The sequence below is a fragment of the Scyliorhinus torazame genome, chromosome 7, assembly GCF_047496885.1.
Source record: "Scyliorhinus torazame isolate Kashiwa2021f chromosome 7, sScyTor2.1, whole genome shotgun sequence".
In the NCBI taxonomy this organism is placed as follows: domain Eukaryota; kingdom Metazoa; phylum Chordata; class Chondrichthyes; order Carcharhiniformes; family Scyliorhinidae; genus Scyliorhinus; species Scyliorhinus torazame.
The window spans coordinates 190,228,320-190,245,642 of NC_092713.1; the positions used below are offsets into that span (position 1 = coordinate 190,228,320).

The window sequence follows — 17,323 nt, forward strand, 5'->3', positions numbered from 1 at the left end:
TAACCTCGTCCACCCCAATCGGTGCCCCCAGGCCTACCACCCCCCGCTCCTCCACTTTCGGGAACCTCAATTGGTCCAGGAACTGCCGCATCCCCTCCTCTCCCTCTGGGGGTTGAGACCTATACAGTTCCTCATAGAAGGTCTTGAACACCTCATTTATCTTTCCTGCCCTTCGCACCGTGTCTCCCCTTTCGTCTCTAATTCCTCCTATCTCCCTCGCTGCTGCCCTCTTTCGCAATTGATGAGCCAACAGGCGACTAGCCTTTTCCCCATATTCATACCTCCTCCCCTGTGCCTTCCTCCACAGTACCTCCGCCTTTCTGGTGGTCAGAAGGTCAAATTCCGTCTGGAGTCGTCTCCTCTCCCTGTACAATTCCTCCTCCGGGGTCTCTGCAAATTCCCTATCCACCCTTAAAATCTGCCCCAGTAATCTTTCCCTTTCCTTGGCCTCTGTTTTCCTTTTGTGGGCCCCAATGGAGATCAGCTCTCCTCTGACCACTGCTTTTAGTGCTTCCCATACCACTCCCACAGGGACCTCGCCGTCGTCATTGACCTCCAGGTATCTCTCAATACACCCCCGCACTCTTGCACACACTCCCTCATCTGCCATCAGTCCCACATCTAATCGCCAGAGTGTTCTCTGCTCCCTTTCCTCTCCTAATTCCAGGTCCACCCAATGTGGGGCATGATCCGAAACCGCTATGGCTGAGTACTCAGCTTCTTCCACCCTAGAGATCAACGACCTTCCCAAAACAAAAAAATCTATCCGGGAGTACACTTTATGGACATGGGAGAAGAAGGAGAACTCCCTAGCCCTAGGTCTAAGAAATCGCCATGGATCCACTCCCCCCATTTGGTCCATAAATCCCTTAAGTACCTTGGCCACTGCCGGCCTTCTTCCGGTCCTTGAGCTGGATCTATCTAGCCCCGGGTCCAGCACCGTATTAAAGTCCCCTCCTAAAATCAAGTTTCCTACCTCCAGGTCCGGTATACGCCCCAGCATCCGTCTCATAAATCCAGCATCGTCCCAGTTTGGGGCATACACATTAACCAACACAACCTCCATTCCCTCCAGCCTGCCACTCACCATTACATATCTACCTCCGCTATCTGCTACGATGTTCTTTGCTTCAAATGCTACCCGTTTCCCCACAAAAATGGCCACCCCTCTATTCTTTGCGTCCAGTCCTGAGTGGAACACCTGTCCCACCCATCCTTTCCTTAGCCTAACTTGGTCCGCCACCTTTAGGTGCGTCTCTTGGAGCATAACCACGTCTGCCCTTAGTCCTTTCAAATGCGCGAGCACTCGGGCCCTTTTTATCGGTCCGTTCAGGCCTCTCACGTTCCACGTGATGAGCCTCACTAGGGGGCTACCTGCCCCCCTCCCGTGTCGACTAGCCATTACCTTCTCTAGGCCAGTCCCATATCCCGCCTCCGCGCTCCCGCTCGCTCCCCCAGCGTCGCACACCATCCCCGCCCACCCACTCTTTAGCCATTTCCTTTTGGATTTCCGCAGCAGCAACCCAGTTGTCCCCCTCCCTCCCCCCCTCCCCGCTAGATCTCTTTCTAGCATGATTGCTCCCCCCATATTACTTCCGTAAGTCAGCTGACTTCAACTGACCCCGGCTACTCCTGCTCACTCCTCGACCCCCCCGTGTGGGGAACTCCCATCCGCCTTGCGCCTGTCTTCCCGCCTTATTCTTTCTGGCACGGGAACATCCCTTTACCTGACCCGCCTCTTATGGCGCAGCTCCCTTCCCCTCCCCCTCCCCTTCCCCATTCTCCAACTATGTCCCGTCTTTCCCCCCTCACCGGCGCCCACATTTCCCCAATGTCTCCCCCCTTCCCAATTTACTTCTCAATTAACTTCAACCGTAACATTAACAATAACATTTCCTGCAGCATCAGTCCCTCAGTTCCGATCCAATTTCTCTTCTTTGATGAAGGTCCATGCTTCCTCCGCCGTCTCAAAATAATGGTGTCTCTCCTGATACGTGACCCATAGTCTTGCCGGCTGCAGCATCCCGAACTTCACCTTCCTTTTATGCAACACCTCTTTGGCTCGGTTGAAGCTCGCCCTCCTTCTCGCCACCTCCGCACTCCAATCCTGGTATACCCGTATCACTGCATTCTCCCATCTACTACTCCGCACCTTTTTAGCCCATCTCAGGACCTCTTCTCTATCCTTAAGGCGGTAAAATCGCACGATTATCGCCCTGGGTGGTTCTCCCGCTTTTGGTCTTCTCGCCGGAATCCGATTTGCCCACTCCACCTCCAAGGGGCCCGTAGGGGCCTCAGCACCCATCAGTGAGCTCAGCATCGTACTTGCATACGCTCCACAGTCCACTCCTTCCACACCCTCAGGGAGACCCAGTATCCGAAGGTTCTTCCTTCGCGCTCCATTTTCTAGGGCTTCGATCCTTTCAGTACACTTTTTATGAAGTGCCTCGTGCGTCTGTGTCTTAACCGCCAGGCCCAGGATCTCGTCCTCAATATCTGTCACCTTCTGCTCCACCACGCGGAGCTCTGTCTCCTGGGTCTTTAATGTCTCCTTGAGCCCCTCAATTGCCTGTAGCAACGGGGTCAGCACCTCCCTCTTCAGCAGCTCCACGCACCGTCTCACAATTTCATCCTGCTCAGGCCCCCATGTCGCCTGCGCTTTCTCCGCCGCCATCTTGTACTTCTCTCTTTCTGACCCTTTGGTCGACGATTCCTCGCGCTGCAGCCGCCGCCGCCTGTTTTTTCCTCCTTCGTTTGGGGGGGGACTCCCTTCTCACACACCCCACACCGGGTTGCGTCGTCGAAAAATTCCCCGTTGGGGCTCTTAAAAGAGCCCGAAGGTCCGTCGGAGCTGGAGCCGCCGAAGCGTGCGGCTAGCTAGGCATCACCGCAACCGGACGTCCCTTCAGTGGCCTTGATGAGGTCCTTTCACAGTTGTTCCCTCTGCTGCTAGAATTCACCTTTGATACAGGCCCTCAGGTCAGCTTGCAGCTTTAAGCTTGCCCTTCCCCCGCCTGCATGCTGGAAGAGGCCCTGTTTATCCTGTTTTACTGTTTCTGCCGTGTCTGGCAACCCAGAGACATACCCTTCCTGGGGGACACTGTCGGGGGAATATTGCAGCCTTCTTCCCACACCGGGAAATGTCAAACAAATGCCGTGGGGGCCCTGTAAAAGAGCCCAAAAGTCCGTTCCAAGCAGGAGCTGCCGAATATGCGACCTAGCTCTGCATAGCCGCACCCGGAAGTCCACATTCGTAGTTCTATCTATGTCATTGGTGCCAATGTGGATCATGACCACTGGATCTTTCCCCTCCCACTGCAGGTTCCTCTCCCAACACCGCGCATGTGTCTCAAACCATGGCACTGAGTTGGCAACAGAGCCTTCTGGAATCTTGCTCTCAGCTACAGAGAACTGCATCTATCCCTCTAACTACACTGTCTCCTACTCCCACTGCATTCCTATTTATTCCCTTTGCTTGAATGGCTTCCTGTGTGGTGGTGCCATGGTCAGTTTCTTAATCTATTCCGCAGTCCCTATTCTCATTGATATAAGCTGAAAGAATATCAAACCTGTCGGATAATCAGGGCAGCATGGTGGTGCAGTGGTTAGCATTGCTGCCTCACAGCACCTAGGTCCCAGGTTCAATCCTGCCTCTGGGGTCATTATCTGTGTGGAGTTTGCACATTCTCCCCGTGTTTGCATGGGTTTCGCTCCCACAATCCAAAGATGTGCAGGGTAGGTGGATTGGCCACGCTAAATTGCCCCTTAATTGGAAAAACTGAATTGGGTACTCTCAATTTATTTTTTTTAAACCTGTCAGATAATTGCATGCACTGTGGCTCCTCCACGTTTGCTTTTTCGGCTCTCGTACCTTCCTCACTTGCAGTCACATACCCCTATCCCTGATCACTGACCAAATCAGAAGGCTCTGTCCTAAGGGGTGTGACTGCCTTCTGGAACAAAATATCCACGTAACTTTCCCCCTCCCTAATGACCGCAGTGTTTATGGCTCTCTGGTCTACAATTCTCTGTTTCCTATCCCTTAACCAAATCTGCTTCACCATTCCTCTTCATTCTGAAGGCAACCCCCATTCTGAAGTATTCTCTGAACTGTTTCTAATTCAAGTAAAGCTTGAGTAAGGAGATAAAAACTATACAAATTACTACGGTGTGGTCTCGCCTGTGCCCTGCACAGTTGTAGAAAGACTTCTCTACTTTCATACAGCATTCCCCATTGCAGTAAAGGCCAACATTCAATTTTTCTTCCTGATAATTTGCTGTACCTGCATGCTAACTTTGTGATTTATGTACAAGCGCACATAGATCCTTTTGTACCGCAGCATTCTGTCCATTCAAATAATATTCTGCATTTCTATTCTTCCTTCCAAGATGAACAGATTCACATTTTCCCACATTGTACTCCATTTGCCATGTGTTTGGCACTCACTAACCTATCTACCCCATTGCAAACTCATTGATACCTCACAACATGCTTTCCTACTTATCATTGTCTCATCTCAGTGGTTTGCACTGCTGCCCCATTGCGCCGAGGATCCAGGTTCGATCCCGGCCTGGGGTCACTGTCCGTGTGGAGTTTGCACATTCTCCTCGTGTCTGCATGGGTCTCACCCCCACAACCCAAAGATGTGCAGTGTATGGATTGCCCACGCTAAATTGCCCCTTAATTGCAAAAAAGAATTGGATATTAAAAATTTCAGTACAAGACAGCTTATCCAAGTCATTAATATAGATCGTGAGGCGCAGAGGATAACACTGCTGCCTCATGGCGCCGAGGTCCCAGGTTCGATCCCGGCTCTGGGTCACTGTCCATGTGGCGTTTGCACGTTCTCCCTGTGTTTGCATGGGTTTCGCCCCACAACCCAAAGATGTGTTGGGTAGGTGGATTGGCCACGCTAAATTGCCCCTTAATTGGAAAATAATTATTGGGTACTCTAAATTTTTTTTTTAAATATTGATCGTAAATAGTTGAGACCCGAGCACTGATCGCTGTGGAACCCCACTAGTTACAGTTAGCCGACCTGAAAATGGTCCATTTATTCTGACTCTTTTTCCTGTTAGCCAATCGTCTGCTCATGCGAATAACTCCCTCAACTGAGCTTTTACGTGTGCAATAACCTTATTGAATACCTTTTGGAAATCCAAATACGCAACATCTACTGGTACCCCTTTACCTACCCGGTTTGTCCTAACCTTGAAGAATTCTAATAAATTTGTCAAACATGATTTCCATTTCATGAAACCACATTGACTGTCCCTGATTATGTTGATTTTTAAAAATATCCTGCTGCTGTATCCTCAATAGTGGATTATATCATTTTCCCAACAACAGAAATTAGGCTAACTGGCCTAACATGTCACCTTTCTGCCTCCTTCCTTTCTAGAATAATGGTGTTATATTTGCATTTTGCAATTTGCTGGGACAATTCCAAAATCGAGGTAGGGAATTTCGGGACATTACAATCAATACTAGCACTATCTCTGCAACCACTTCCTTTAAACCATGGGATGCTGACCAACAGATCCAGGGGATCTTTCAACATTGGGCTGGATTCTCCCTAAATGGGACTATGAACCCAAGCTTTCATAAAAACGGTGGAGTTCTACTCCCGAAATTTCTATTAAAAAGTTGAGCTAATTCAATGCCCTGCAGGGGGCTAGCAGGGACCTGGAGTAAATCTCGCAGCTTTAGCTGCGGATACGGGCCCCCGCACTTCCGGTTCGGAGGCCGCGCATGTGCGCGGCGGCAGCCTTCCTGAGCTCCATGGCTGACTCGGACTGCGGAGCCAGACACAGAAAGGAGACCCCCCCGGATCGGCTGCACGCCTGAGCATCAAACCTCATGGATCTAACTCCTAGCCTGCTATAAGGCCCTCCCTGGCCTCAAATCCCCCCGACCAAGGTAACCGTGGACTGAGTCCGGAGCCGCCACGCCAGCATCCCGACCGGCAATAGGTGGTTAGTTCCACGCCGCCGGGAACTCGGCTGGTCGGTAGCGGAGGTTTGCAGAGAATCGCTGGGCCCGATTACGGCGTGAAAGTGGATTCTCCGCCCCCGCACCAGCCACGATTTTGGGGTGGCGGAGAATCCAGCCCCTTGAGTCACACTAGTTTTCCAACTTATTGTTCTTTAGTAATCATGATTTCTTTAAATTCCTTCTTGCCTTTTTCCCCCTGCTTTTTTTCAACAACTTTTGGAATTTTTTTGTGCCTTCTACTGTGAAGACAGTTACAAAATAGTTGTTCAATGTGTCTGCCATTTCCTTGCTTCCCATTCTTAATTTCCCATTTTTATCCTCCAAAACACCGCAGAATTCCAAAATTGTTATGGTGGCGGCAATTTGGTCCTTGACGTATACACTGGCTCTCCAAACAAGCAGCATGACTTAGCACCATTCCCCTGTCTTTTCCCTGTACTCCTGCACATTGGTTCTGTTCAATAAATCATCTAATCCCTCTTGAGTGCCTCGATTGAACCTGCCTCTACCACACTTTCAGGCAGTGCATTCCGGAGCCGAACCACTGACAGAGTTTTTTCTCACATCCCATTTGCTTCTTTTGCAAATCACTTTAAATCTGTGTCCTCTCTTTCTTGATAGAACATAGAACATACAATGCAGAAGGACGCCATTCGGCCCATCGCGTCTGCACCGACCCACATATGCCCTCACTTCCACCCTATCCCCGTAACCCAATAACCCCTTCTAACCTTTTCGGTCACTGAAGGCAATTTGTCATGACCAATCCACCTAACCTGCACGTCTTTGGACTGTAAGAGGAAACCGGAGCACCTGGAGGAAACCCACGCAGGCACGGGGAGAACAAGCAGACTCCGCACAGACCGTGACCCAGCAGGGAATCGAACCTGGGACCCTGGCGCTGTGAAGCCACAGTGCTATCCACTTGTGCTACCGTGCTGCCCAAAAGATGGAGAACAGTTTCTCCCTATCTACTCTGTCCAACCCCCTCATGATATTGAACATCTCTATCGAATCAAACCAGCGTTCACTTTAGCTACTCTCTTCCTTTATGTCTCCTTGTAAAAGCTTTTATTGTATTTTTTTATTTTTCTTGCTAGTTTTCTCTCATATTCTAATTTCTGTCTGTTTAATATTTCTTTTGGTCACCCTTTGCTGGTTTCTGTTCCAAATCTTCTGGCCTATCACTAATTTTTGAGGCATTATATGTCCTTTCTTTCAATTTTATACCTCCTTAACTTCCTTGGTTAGCCATGATTTTGCATTCTTTTCATAGTCTTTCTTTCTCAATAGAATGCATCTTCCTTGAGAGTCATGAAATACCTCCTTAAATGTCTGCCACTGCTTTTCTACTTTCTTACCTTGTAATCTATTTTCCCAGCCCACTTAGCCAACTCTGTCATCCTTTATTCAAGTTTAAGCCTCTAGTTTCAGATCCAAATTTCTCACCCGCAAACTGTGAAATTCTACCATATCTCGTTTTACTAGGAGGATCATTTACTATCATGTCCTTAATTTATCTTGCATCATTGCACATTAGTAGGTCTGAAATCACCTGTGACTAGGTTGGCTGTAAGAAACTATCCCAAATCTTCTAAGAACTCATCCTCCCACCTACCTTTGCCAATTTGATTTATACCACTTATATTAAAATTGAAATCTCCCTGGGGGCAGCACGATGGCACAGTAGTTAGAACTGCTGTCTCATGGCGCTGAGGACCCGGGTTCGATCCCGGCCCCGGGTCACTGTCCTTGTGGAGTTTGTACATTCTCCCTGTGTCTGTGTGGGTCTCTTCGCCACAACCCAAAAAGATGTGCAAGGTAGGTGAATTGGGTATGCTTAATTGCCCCTTAATTGGAAAAAAAAGAATTGGGTACTCAAAATTTATTTTTTAAGGTTAAAATGTCCCTTGATTATTGCAGTATCTTTCTTACAAGCCCCCATTATTTATTGATTTATACTCTGTCCTACAGTGTAGCTGTGGACAGGACATCTATAAACTATTCCCACCAGTGATTTCCTCCTTTTGCTGTTCATTATCTTCCTGCAAAGTGAGTCTACATCTTGATCCTCTGAACCAATATTATTTCTAACTACTGTACTGATTTCATCCTTTATTAACAGAGCTACCCACCTTTTCTTCCTGCCTTTCTGAATAGTCAAATACCCTCAAATATCCAGGTACCAGCCATGGAGCTGGAATATTGGACTTTTAGCTAAGAAATTTAAGTTTGAATTCCAGAATCAAGTATTTGCTCGGGCATGTGACCACCTCACTGAGTTTGAGGGCCCAGTAAGTACCAATGGTGTTCTCATTGATTTTTTAAATTAGTATAGTCCTCTAAAACAAGGACCTTCTTGGTCAAAACATTTAACTGGTGAGTTTTTCCAAGGAGCCTTTGCTTTTGGTTTCAATGAGTTTCAAAATGTTCTTATTGCTAATGTAACATACCTTTAAGTAATGGCATTTTGATCTCTAAATGGAATTTCCTATTGGAGAAAAACTACAGGTTGTGATTTTTATCTAATAGCTTGTCAGCTTTTGTCGTGAGAATGAAAATACTGTACATTTTCTACTTGGGCACATTCCATATTCAGCTTTTGAGTGCAATTAATGAAACTTGAGTGGTTACAGTATTATGAGCCAAACAGGCAAATGGTAATATATATTGTAAAAATGCTTCTTTGTGTTCAAGCTCCAACCATAACTTAAATTCACTATTTAGAGTTGCCGTGTTTTGCTACATATAGACAGTTGATGCAATGTTAAAACCATGCTCTAATACAACTTTGCATTTCTGATAGGTGCTTGGAACACTCTTCATTTATATCCTGTTTATGGTAGAGGAATTCAGTAAAGAACCAATGGAAAACCTTGACGATGTGATCTACTATGTGAATGGCACATATCGCTTGCTCGAGTTCCTGGTTGCTTTGTGTGTTGTTGCATATGGTGTGGCAGAGACAATATTAGGAGAGTGGACTTGGATGGGTTCATCCATCATCTTTGTCCATTCCTACTTCAATGTCTGGCTTCGAGCACAGTTGGGATGGAAGAGCTTTCTTCTCCGCAGGGATGCAGCAAATAAGATCAACTCGCTGCCAACTGCCACTAAAGAGCAGCTTGAAGAGCACAATGACATTTGTTCCATCTGTTACCAGGTATGTAGTATGGCACCAGTGCAACACTTAAACCCTGGCTTTAGTACCCAAACTCTCATTCAGGACGATCGCAGTTGGTTGTCCTTATGTTCAGTTCACATTCTGTATTTGTATTAGCTTCTGCTAATTTCTAATCGTTATAAAATTCCTTTTGTCACCTTCCAGTGTCACTTATGCTATGAAACAGGTTTAAAGGCAACCAAACTTTTTAAAAAAAGTAATTGATGGTTTTACAAACTGTTGGAGTGACTTTCACGATCTATATAATAACTGGGGACCTTCAATAGGTTGAAAGTTAGTACGGGTCAACTATTGGATATCAGGGGTAAATGGAAGTATTGGGGCAACAGGCACACTTCACCGGTAAAGATTGTCTCCATATATATTCATGCAAATACTGAGGCAACCACCCTAAATGAAAGAGAATTCAGAAGCATAAGCATGTCACTGTTTAACTATGAGCAAAAATTGGTCTTTCACCCATAGGGGATAGAAAATATAAGTTTATTTATTGAAAATAATTCAACAATAATGAATGGGGATGTTAGTTTGCTGACAGGTATTATATATACAGTATTTTAAAATATTTTAAGTCCCTCCCTTAGCAGTGTAATTGTAGTCAGATAGCAATGAACTGCATCGAGCTGCTTTTTTTCTAAAATTTGAACGGTAATCATAACAAAATAGTTTTAAACAGTGATCAGAAGTGTGTTTGAGAGGAATTCTTAATCCAGGTGCAGGTTCCATTTGCAATACTCCTCACAACACAGTTACCTTTTTTTTAACTAGCGTCTGTTTCCAGGTTAGCAGATGGCTGCTTAATTGAGTTACAGGTTCTATTGAATTACATGTAAATTAGAAACCTATTGGTTTTGAGAATCACTGGCTTTATTGCACAGGTGGCTATTTATTGAAGGTGACCAGAAGGACAGGTTTTACTATTTGTGAAAGCATTGCCTGTAGTTTGGCTCTTTGAGGTTCATTTAGGACAGTGCTGGATCATCAGTGTCTTAATGTTGTAATTCCCAGCTGCACTGCTTTTTCTGTTCCTCTATGCCATTCCACAGGTACGGCCAGCACTCCCATACCTATATCAACTTACGGTTTTCATTTATACAGGCAATAAACCATCTATTCAACTGTGGAGGACATCACATTCAGTTCTCATCTTGCTAGTGTGTTCTGTCTCCTGTATATTTAAAAGTCAAATGTTGGAGATCCGATCTGAAATATTTTTTTAAATGCAAGAAAAACTCAGTAGATCTGGTAGCGTTTGTGGAGAGAGAAACCGTTAATGTTTTGAGTTGAATGACACCAAGAAAGTTCTTTTGGACTCAAAATATTAACTCTGCTGCTCTCTCCACAGAAGCTGCCGGACCTGCTGCATTTTTCCAGCACTTTTTGTATTTACCCCCTTTTACTTTCACTTCTCTATGTGCACACACATGTACATACTTTCCAGCAGGAGCTACTTATTAGGAATCGAAAAGAAACCATGGCTGACCTTCTACGTTTCCACTCCTCCCTGATTCTAGATCGGGTGACTCAGCAGACTATAGCAGGATTGACCCTAAGACCCTCTTGCCTGCATGGCTTACCTACTAAGATATCAGGGAATCTGTCTTCATTGTATTTTATGTATTTTTGTTTTGGCTGGGCCTCTGTATGCTTGTCGCTGGATACCAGATGATTCTCAAGCTGTCAGGGTGACTTTATCTGACTTTTTCCTCCCTTTACTATTGGAGAAATCTTACTTCTGCTTTGCCCTGTCAATCCAGAAGACTAGCTTTGCAATCTTTGTGTTAATGCAGTGCACCTTGTGATGCACGATTGATGGGTGTGACTGCACTTAAAGTTTTGATTGTAGGCTGGACAGATCTTTTGTTTCCTCATGTAATGACTTGTCATCACTAATAATATAGGGAACAGATCTCATTTGGATAGGAACTGTCTTGACTCTGTTTCGAGGCATGTAGCTGCAACTTAAATTGAAGATGAAATTAAATTAAAATTGCTTATTGTCACAAGTAGGCTTCAAATGAAGTTACTGTGAAAAGCCCCTAGTCGCCACATTCCGCCGCCTATTCGGGGAGGCTGGTACTGGAATTGAACCGTGCTGCTGGCCTGCCTTGGTCTGCTTTCAAAGCCAGCGATTTAGCCCTGTGCTAAACCAGCCCCCGATGTTTCTTGTTGACTAATGAAAACAATATAATGTACTATACATTGAGAATTGCCACTAAAATAGTGGCAATACATTAGTAACAATGTATTGCCATGTGCTTTTAGGTACTAAGTTTCTATTTATTTCCCTTTTTTCTTAATTGAAGACATGAAAATGTAATGTGCTTTTAAAATTCATAATGGACTGTACAAAGGGAGTAATTCAGTGTCTATCTTTTGACCCTAATAGGTACTTACACCTCACTCTCGATTTTATGTCAGCAGAACTGTTTAATTAAGTTGCTGCTTTATGGCTAATCACCTTAACATGATGGGATAATTCCCCAAGGGAAGAGATGAGGTGAAACTATCAATGTTGCACTTGTTGGTGTGACCAGACCATGGCATATAAATTTAAGAGCTTCCCCAAAGAACTGGTAGATTGTGGCACACCGTCATACAATATTTAATGGTATTGACCTTATGGTTGTGGGTTTCATTCCAAGTGCTTTTCATTAATTGACCTGTACTGGACTCAGCACCCTTACCAAGAAAGGAATTAAAATACATGTCAACCACTATAACCTTGCTCAATTATATGAGGATGTGAACACTGGATGGTTAAAGGGTTAGTTCACCTGTTATGGCCACCATGCACCAACAGACTTTTGACGTTCGCGGTCCAGGTTCATGCATGAAGAATAGCCAGTTGGGCTGCAGGCACAGGATGAACAAGCAAGCACCAACAGCTGCCGCAGAATAGGGAAAAAGCAGCAACAATAATTTTGCACTGTTTTAATATGTTGTTTCTTACCAAATTGAATTTTCTTTACTTTAGGACATGCATTCCGCAGTGATTACACCATGCAGCCATTTCTTTCACTCAGCCTGTCTCAAGAAGTGGTTATATGTGCAAGAAACGTGCCCATTATGTCACCAACAGCTGAAATCTCAAGGACAGCAGGTTGGGACAACACCAGTACAAGGACCAGGAGAGCAATTGCCCCATAATGAGGGAAGAGCAAACCAAGAATTGGCTGGACAAAAGGATGGGCCTCCTGGTAATGATTCAAATCTAGCTCTCGGTTCTGAAGTTAGCCCTGCGGGGCAAAACGAAGAGGGCCAGAAAGCTCTAAACACTGATTGCAGTTCTCATGGAGATCCAGGCACAGATGAACATCAATGTGCACACAATAGCTCTAATATGGGCAATATTGAGTTTCCACACCCAGCAGAACTTTGTGAGGATGATGATCAACAATTGCCTGTTACACAGGAGAGTTTAAATAAACAATGCATGGAGGTGTCAAGTGCCCACGGAAGGGAATTGAATGAAGCAGATTGTCACCTTAACCTGCCCTGATACTGCAGTGATGTTAAAGCCTTAAAATAATGTAGGCAATGGCTTTCTTTTTGAACTTGACAGCTTAAGCAGGAGGTGAAATGAAATGTATTTACAGAGAAACAGAATGTAATGTTCTCACAAGCAGGTCTGGAGACATTTTGTAAGAAGGGATCGAGTGAATTTGTTGCCACATCATCTTTACAGTATTAGACACAGCCATGGCAGGACAGGGAGGATGTTTTTGCTAGACGTTTTGTAGGCATGAAATAATTAGATTGACTGACGTATTATATTTATATATAATTAGAAGCTTTAAGCATGGTTAGAGTCACATGCTGCAAGCAGACTTTTTAAAAAAACAAATTAAAAATTTTTGTAGCTCTATATTTGGCAACTGTGATTGCACTGTCATAGTTTATAGTGCATTTCCAAAGTATTTAATGAGTACCTGATGAATGGTGCGTGAATAACTTTGGCATGTACTTACCTGCTCAATGAAGTAGACTGGAGCTTTTATGAGCACTTTGTGATTCCTTTCAAATTCTTAAAGGGTCATAAGTGGGATGAACTGCAGGATACAGATAAGAGCAGAGTTGCACGATGAACATGGCACGTTTGACTTCTGAAACCTGAGGGGTACAATGTTATTTTTAAGTTGACAACTATGATTTGTGGAAATGATTACATTAACTTGTATGATGAAACAAAGAAAAAGAAAAAAGCCATTTTGTAGCTCTGATAGATTTTGCACAATTTTCTTTTTGGGAGGAGGGGAGATATTGGTGACATATTTTCTTAATTCATCATGGCTTAAGTAGGTAGACTCACATTTGACATTATTTTATTGTGTGCATTTGAACAGAAAAGGGAAACTCGCTTTTTTTCATCAACGAGTGAACCAGAGAATTGAGAGTCTTACTGTGTAGCTTTCAAAAATTGTGAACAATTTGCAAACAACCAGGCTGGCATTGAATAATAAATATGACATCATGAATAGAATCAATCTGATACAATTCCTCTGGGTTTTATTTTGAGAATGTGTATGTCTGAATAAATACGTCAAGGTCATCAAGTGCATTATTATTGTTTTCTCTCCTCTTGAAGACACTGACACCTTCTGGGGTGTAATGTTCTGTCAGTCTGAGCTTTGACACTCAGCTGTGGTGAGTATTCAGCCATGGACTGCAGAACAGCTGTGCTTGATCTCACTTTATCTGACATCCACATACATACCCTATTCAACAAGGGTGGCTGGATAGCCAGCAGGGATGGAACCCTGGCTGAGTTTCTTTTCTCCCCCATCCCGTGCAATCAAACTTTCTACCCTCTAAGTCCTACAACCGATTTGTTGCACCCTAATGGATGTTCCAGTTGAGCCCAACTAACTTGGCAGAAACCAGAAATTGAATCCCAAATCATTCTGGTGCGGTGAACTTTGTATTTCAGTGGAACAAACAGTACATTTATTTTGCTCGAGTATGTCTTGCTTTTATGGTCAGTGCCTCATCCGGTACTTTTACTGTTTATTGTAGAATTTTCTTGGATTGGGCCATTTTACAGAATAGTACATTTGAGCACAGCTGACAGAAACTGCTTGTTTCAAAATCAGTAGAGCTTTACTAACATGTACTGAGTGCACTATTGAATGCAGCTTCAAATGTTTCACTTTCATCAGTAAAACCTCGCCATGGAAAATCAATGTTGAGTGTATGCATGCTTGTTTTATTTCAGTTCATTCAAACCTATGTATTGACTGTATTTAACCATACTTAACTGTATTGACTGCATACGAGGGACTCATGACACTCATTTAAACAAAGTTGAACTTCTGTCAAACTTTGAAATCATCTTCAGGAAAGGTTATCCTTATAGATCATTTCTGAAAGTTTGCTGTAATTTGGCAGTCAGATAAGAAGATCATCAAAGATATATAATGGAATACTAATTTTGAATCCAGTGCCCACACCAACTCCATCTTAGTTAGGTGTGAGGTACTGATTAGATGCAGGTTGAAACTGCCTTCATTATGCCCTCTGAAGAACATGCCAATTATATTATATTTTCAGTACCAACTTTCCTCATTTTTGTGTGGAACTGCAGACCTCGTGTAGAATAAGAAACAATTTTGTGCTGGATATTTGTTCTCAGTATGAACCATCTTTCAGTTATCCAAATAGGTTCTATTTATGAGTGTTAGAGCTAACGAAGAGGGGGAGAATGTTGTTCATCAGCCGAGCATGAATTCTAACCTTGGTAAGTATGTGCCGCTTAGTTCCCTTGCAGTGTAGAAGTTAATGGGATACCTACATCAGGTTCACTATTTTTTTTCTATTAACTTCACTGAAGAGAACCTCTTTTGTGTGCTGCGCTTCATCTTTTTATATTCTTTAACTGTATTCTAGAAAAAAAATCCATGGAAGTTGGTGGAGATCTTGGAAAGTGTGCCCTCTATAATTTAGAGGGGTTTGTTTGCAAACACCATATTTATCCATTCTTGAGGATTATGCTGTGAGATTTTGTGGGTTTATATGCAAGTGATCTTCTCCATAAATTGATTACAGCATAAATAGGTAAAACATGTAAGAGGATAAAGAAAGTGAGACTGGATGGCTTCAGTCCAGAGTGACCAAATGGGCAAGTTTGAATTGTTAAATAGCTGTCTTCTGTGCCCAAGATTTTGAAGTTAATTAGCAGCACTATGAGTCCATTTGATATGAGTTCATTACATTTTGGACTTCTAGTTGAGTTATGAAAGATTCCTTCAACTATCAATTAGTCTTGAAATTGAATAAAATTCACAAAGGCCCACCTGAGTCAGCACACTTCAATGCAGCAATAGTTACTTTCTCCTTTTAATTTTAACCAATCCATGATTGGGTTAGGGTTATTTTTTTATTAATTTTTTTCCAATTAAGGGGCAATTTAGCTTCGCCAATCCACCTATCTGCACATTTTTGGGTTTTGTGGGTAAAACCCATGCAGACACAGGGAGAATGTGCGATACATCTATTTATAATAGGTTTCACTGTAGAATTTGAGACAACCATAGTAAAATCTTGATGTAGTAAAGTACTGATTTGTCTTTAATGCCCCAGCAATTATATGAACTTCTTTAAAAGTAGGTTGTTTTTGCTGAATGGAGAATCTAGATCATTGGGTGAAGGTGGGCAACAGTCTCGGGATAAAAGTTTGATCATCTTGGATTGAGATGAGGGGAAATTTTTTCACTCAAGGGGTTTCTAATATTTGGAGCTCTCTACCTCAAAAAGAATTGTGGATGCTCCACCTTTGAATATATTTAAGGCTGGAATAGACAGATTTTCAGTGTCTCAGGAAATCGAGGAATATCCGGAGCAGTAAAGCGCAGGTGAAGCCCAAGATCAGCCCTGATTATATTGATTGGAGGAGCTAGAATGATGTGCCAAATGGTGCATCTCTACCCTTATTTCTTGAGGAATCCTGTTTGGATCGCTTGTAGCCCTGGTTTTGGACTGTTGCTCACTCTCCATGACTCATCTTTGTTGACATTTGGCTGAAGAACCATATTGAAGGCTGTTAGCATTAATAGTGCTGCATTCACAATTCCAGAATCCCAATTCATTAATAAGATTCCACTCATTCTACTGATTTTCAGGATAGTGTCATTGGATGCTCATGGGTGACATTAATTTATCTTTAAAATTTGGAATGTTGTCAAGTGGGGTTTAGAGGTTTTCTGAAAATTCTTGAACTACAGCAGAAAATACCATGAACTGCTTTTTGGTACTGGAACAGTGCAGGCTTGACAAATTTCTTGTGAGGCCAACTGCAGAATAACATTTACATGAGATACAAATTTTCCAAAAAATGTTTTTCCATCATAATCTATATAGAGAAGGACATTAGGCACATACAGGGTCTGAATGAGGCACGATTTGAGCGTCAGAAATGTGGCAGAGACGCAGACTGTCATTTAAATATAGTCAAATCTTAAATGTAGATTTGCCAATGTTTGAATGACCCCATTAGTCTATTTTAAGTTTAACAGGATCCATCCAGAGCAAATAGAGAAATTCAGACACTTATAAAAATAATAGAACATAACCTTTCCACAACGTATCTGCTGTTTGACTTTTGGCAGCTATTGTTGAAGCCCTTGGACAAAATCTGTTTTTTGTTAACAACCATGAATGAACATACGTGGGCAAGAACTGAGCTGTTCAGATAAGTGCTTAGCTTGATGTGTGTATAATTTATATGAAATCAAAATGATATAGGCACAGTGTTCTGATACTTTGGGGACTTGAATCATCGTCTATCTTTGAAAATGCAAGATTAGCAATCCTACTGACTCCTATTCTCCCCTTCTTTTCTGGCTAATGGGCATTGAGGTCAATTGTAGTCATCTGTTTCCTCCTCCAGAGTGTGTTTTTGCACTCTGATACAATTAGAAATGTGCATTCAAAAATAGGCCAGGAACATTTCTGATTTGTATCATAAATGTTTTCTGCACTGTTGTACCTTGCAGCAGCTCCATAAACCCATTTGAGTATGAAGTCTCACTTATGCTTAAAGATTCATATCACGGGGCAGCACGGTGGCGCAGTGGATAGCACATGGCGCTGAGGTCCCAGTTTCGATCCCGGCCCTGGGTCCGTGTGGAGTTTGCTCATTCTCCCCG

General features: G+C 43.4%; 1 protein-coding gene across 1 annotated transcript in view; it reads left to right on the forward strand.

Moving 5' to 3' along the window:
- Positions 1-13,666, forward strand: part of rnf145a (ring finger protein 145a) — a 183,346-nt gene extending 169,680 nt beyond the window's left edge. Inside the window, exons 9-10 of the mRNA XM_072511899.1 lie at positions 8,802-9,158; positions 12,157-13,666. Coding sequence (XP_072368000.1) covers positions 8,802-9,158; positions 12,157-12,681 — 882 coding nt within the window. The 3' untranslated portion in view covers positions 12,682-13,666. The remainder of the gene's footprint in view (positions 1-8,801; positions 9,159-12,156) is intronic.
- Positions 13,667-17,323: the final 3,657 nt, after the last annotated feature.